The sequence below is a fragment of the Penaeus japonicus genome, unplaced genomic scaffold (genome assembly GCF_977035675.1).
Source record: "Penaeus japonicus unplaced genomic scaffold, GWHDUDI00000001_assembly GWHDUDI00000006, whole genome shotgun sequence".
Taxonomy (NCBI): Eukaryota; Metazoa; Arthropoda; class Malacostraca; order Decapoda; family Penaeidae; genus Penaeus; species Penaeus japonicus.
Window position 1 is genome coordinate 43,025,903 of NW_028234408.1, and position 5,000 is coordinate 43,030,902.

General features: G+C 43.4%; 1 protein-coding gene across 1 annotated transcript in view; it reads left to right on the forward strand.

Moving 5' to 3' along the window:
• cyst (rho guanine nucleotide exchange factor 18 cysts) overlaps positions 1-5,000 on the forward strand; it is a 260,770-nt gene that overhangs the window by 64,298 nt on the left and 191,472 nt on the right. Inside the window, exon 3 of the mRNA XM_086537517.1 lies at positions 3,732-3,770. Within this exon, the coding sequence (XP_086393643.1) occupies positions 3,732-3,770 (39 nt within the window). The remainder of the gene's footprint in view (positions 1-3,731; positions 3,771-5,000) is intronic.

The window sequence follows — 5,000 nt, forward strand, 5'->3', positions numbered from 1 at the left end:
AGAGAGAGAGAGAAGGAAAGGGAGAAGAGAGAGGGAGAGGGAGGGAGACAGAGGGAGAGAGGGGAGAGAGAGAGGAGAGAGATAGAGGGGAGAGAGGGGAGAGAGAGAGGAGAGAGGGAGAGAGAGGAGAGGGAGAGGAGAGAGGGAGAGGGGGAGGGAGAGAGAGAGAGAGAGAGAGAGAGAGAGAGAGAGAGAGAGAGAGAGAGAGAGAGAGAGAGAGAGAGAGGTAGAGAGGTAGAGAGGTAGAGAGGTAGAGTGTGTGAGGGGGGAGGGAAGAAGAGAAAATCTCAACCGATCAGCGTGGTGAAGACTTGGAACAAAGGAAGAAAATCACGTGAATGACCTTTCGGCTTCCAGGGTCAACTCATGGGCAGTCTTCAAAGACATTTCTCACCCTCTCTCTCTCTCTCTCTCTCTCTCTCTCTCTCTCTCTCTCTCTCTCTCTCTCTCTCTCTCTCTCTCTCTCTCTCTCTCTCTCTCTAAAAATCCTCTCACAGCCTAATGGGGAAAAATTGCATGTTGTCCCAGCAACGAGGGTTTCCTGGAAACCTTTTTTGGGCGATGGTTGACTTCAATACAAAACTTTTACACGTGCGGAACATGCCTTTATTGCCATTATGTTTTTATTTGCTTTTATTCACTTTTGTGTTTGATATAAAACCCACTTATGTTTATATTTATTTTTTTATTATTTATTTGTTTGCTTTTTTATTTGTTGTTATTTGTTTATTGATTTATTGACGAAGTAGGACATCTCTTGTTTGGAATGTGGATGAAATTTTCGATAAGGGTTGTGGGGGGGGGGGGTAGAGAGTTACTTTTCTTTCGTTCTCTCTTTGAACGTTGAACTCCTATCATATCCCCTGTCCCTTTCCTCTCCCCTCTCTCTTTCGTCTCCGTATCCTCTTCCGTCTCCCTTTCCTCTCATTTCCTCTCTCGCTTATCCCCTTTCCTTTCCTCTCCTCTCCCCCATTCCTCTCCTCTTCCCTTTCAGCTCGCGTCTCCCCCCCTCTCCCCATCCTCTTCCTCCTCATGTCCTCTTTAACAGCGTTCAGTACACGACAGGCCAGATTTAAGGGTTTAGATCCATGAAATCAATGGATGTCGTTGTGCCATTTATAAACGTAATATTTGCGTCGTCTCTGATAAAACATCTGACATTGGTTTGGTTTTGTATTGTGTAATATTCTATTTATTTATTTTATTTTATTTTTATTTTTTTATAGAGGGTTTGGCCTGGGTTGGAACGGATTTTCCATTTTTATCTTGGGGGAAATTGCCAGAGGCGTTACATTGTCTGCTGACTTGTTTGACGATATTTACATAGGGAGAAGTATGTTCGAGGCTAGTATTTTGGTTGAAGTCGAATTTCGTCGGTGTTTTGGTACTTATTTCTGTATCATGTGACGGTTCTCTCTCTCTCATTTTACCTCTCTGTCGCTCTCCGATTTCCCCTTCCCTTCCTCCGTCCTTCCCTCCTTCCCTTTAAAAGTAGAGGCAACGGCTGGGTCGCCTTCTCATCCAGTATTCAACGGCACCTTGGGTAGACTGCCTCGCGTGTAAGGATGGAGGCTTTGCTGTGTGCTTACGGTTGAAAAGGGAGTCAACAAACACCTAAAGACGAGCGTGTAAACATATAACAAACACGTACTCACGCAGACACACACATATATAGATGAGGATAAACACGCGCACACTTATATGCATTATCACAACAGGTACACACACACAGATACAAACACCTCGGCATCGTGGCGGTGGATGGTGTATGTTGCTCGCTCCTCTGCCTCGTTGTCTGACCTCTTGAGGGGAAAGCGTTGCTCTGTATTTCCCCTCTCCCTTCTCTTTCCCTCCTCTTTCCCTCCTCTTTCCCTCCTCTTTCCCTCCTCTTTCCCTCCTCTTTCCCTCCTCTCTTCTTCCTCGTCTCCACTCTCCTATTTCCTCTCTCTTCCCCTTTTCTCTTTTCTCCCCCCTCTCTTATCTCTTCTCTCTCTCCCCTCTCTTCTTATCTCTTCTCTCTCTCCCCTCTCTCCTTCTCTTTCCCCTCGCCCCATGCTTCCTCTCCTCTCCCCACTCTTTCTCTCCTCTTCTCTTTCTCTCTCTTTCTCTTTCTCTTTCTCTCTCTCTCTCTCTCTCTCTCTCTCTCTCTCTCTCTCTCTCTCTCTCTCTCTCTCTCTCTCTCTCTCTCTCTCTCTCTCTCTCTCTCTCTCTCTCTCGCTCGCTCGCTCGCTCGCTCGCTCCCCTCTCTTCTCCTCCCCCCCTTCCACCCCTCTCCGTGTCCGTCGGCGAAGTACCCGATGCGGTTTATATGCATTGAACAGTTGATTGACTCTCTTACTCCGCCATGGCTGTCAGTATCAACAATGTGGTGGTGTTGCGTTTTGTTTTTGTGGTTGCTTCTGTTATCAGTGTTGTTGTTTTGTTTGTTTTCGTGTCGTTTGTTTGTGTGTTTATGATTGTTATTGTCATTGAGATTTGATGTGTGTTTTGAACATGGCTTTGTCTTGGCTGTGGTCCGCATGATTTGATAATCTGGGTGTGTGTGTCTGTAATATCCCGGTAACCGATCGGTTTTGTCCTAATAGGAGTAGGCAAACTGTTATAATATGTGTGTATATATATATATATATATATATATATATATATATATATATTTATATATATATAATGTGTGTATATATGTATTTATGTGTTTATATTTATAATATGAGTGTATATATGTATTTATATTTGTATTATTTAGAAATATACTTATATATATAAACACATGATATAATATACGGCATTGAAACATAAATATTTGTAAACACACATACTTACATCCATACATTCATACATATGTGAATGCCTATGTACTTATATAACTCTTTCCCTGCATGACGTTCTCAGGTTACAGTGGAAACATAACATAACTCTTTGGATCCCCGAATTCCCATACATCCATCTGAACTTATGTATTGTGTATATATATATATATATATTACGTGGGTGTCTAAATATGGCTATAGTGATGGATGGATGGCCATTTAGGCTGTTAGATAGACATAGTGATAGAAAAATAAACGCATTTGTCGGTTAGTTATGTGCAGTTTATGTTGCTTATAAACACACATACCGGTACTGGAATAAAAGTCCGTGGTATCAAGAGAATGTAAAGTGTTCCCCGCATGCCAAGCCCAGGGGCATCCTCTCGGAATGCCTTGTCGCCCGGAAGCCAAGCGGAGATGCTGTGTTTTCTCTTCTCTTTCTCTCTCTCTCTCCTGGCGAGAAAGACGGTCGGTGGGGGTGGGAGGACACACACGCATGCACATGGATATGCTCACAAACACACACACACACACACACACACACACACACACACACACACACACGCACACGCACACGCACACGCACACGCACACGCACACGCACACGCACACGCACACACGCACACACGCACACACGCACACACGCACACACGCACACACATACACACATACACACACACGCGCGCGCGCGCATTCTCTCTGTTTCTTTCTCTTCCTCTTTCAATTTCTCTATTTATCTATCTATCTATCTATCTATCTATCTATCTATCTATCTCTATCTCCTACCCTCCCTTCTCGCTCCCCCTCCCCCTATGGTGCATGCGTGCGAAGGGCTGTTCCCCCCTCCTCTCCCCCCTCCCTCCTCCCCGCGGACCTGGGCACCGACATGCAGGTAACATGATCGTTTTCCTTTTCTTCTTGCAGGTAAGGCGGCTGAGCGGAAGCGTGGTGATGAACCTGCAGGTACGTTTTTCATCTCCGGCAGAGCGACCGCCGGGAGATGCTGTGCCCCTCCGATGGAGAGGGGGGGGGTCTCTTGGACGTGTTTGTTTGTTGTTGTTGATTTTCTTATTGTTATTGGGATTAAAAAAAAATTATTACTGTTACTATTAAATAACCCCAAAATATGATGAAATCCGAATCGGAGATGAAGTAATAAATCATGTGAAGTTTAGATATTTAGGTAGTAAGACCGGATGGGAAGTGCGACAACGAGATAAAGAGGAGAATAGGCATAGCAAAAGACTCCTTTCAAAAGTTGAGCAAAATCTTGAAAGACGAGGAAACAAACATGCTAATAAAGATGAGGCTGCTTAGTCGCCATGTACATTGGATGCTGGCCAATCTCACCAACAGTGGAGAAAAGACTTAAGGCTGCAGAGGTATGGATTCTTACAGGAAAAAAAAAATGCTCAGAATATCATGGACTTGAATTTATTATAAACGGAGAAGTTTTTAAGAAGGCAGGGACTGAGAGAAATTTTGTTGAGAACTATCCGACGAAGACAGCTTAGCTTTCTGGGACATGTCATGTGCAAAGATGGGCTCGGGAATATTGTTCTAACTGGAATGACGAGGGGACACGGAGTAGAGGAAGACAAACGTTAACTTCTTCTTGTAGATATTATCACTGCTGATCCTGCAACTACTATTACTATTACTACTACTACTACTACTACTACTACTACTACTACTACTACTACCACCACCACTACTACTAATACACCACCACTACTACTACTACTACTACTACTAGTACTACCACCACCACTACTACTAATACACCACCACTACTATTACTACTAGTACTACCACCACCACTACTACTACTACTAGCACCACCACTACTACTAGTACTATTACCACCACCACTACTACTACTAGTACTACTACCATCACTACTACTACTAGTACTACTATCATCACCACCACAACTACTACTACTACTAGTACTACCACCACCATTACTACTACTACCACTACTACTACTAGTACTACCACCACCACCACTACTACTAGTACTACTACCACCACCACTACTACCATCACCACCACCACCACTACTACTACCACTACCACATCTTTTACTACTATTATCATTACTACTATTACTACTCCTACTACAACTATTATTATTATTATTATTATTGTTATTTATATTATTCATATCATTATGATTTTTATTACCAATAT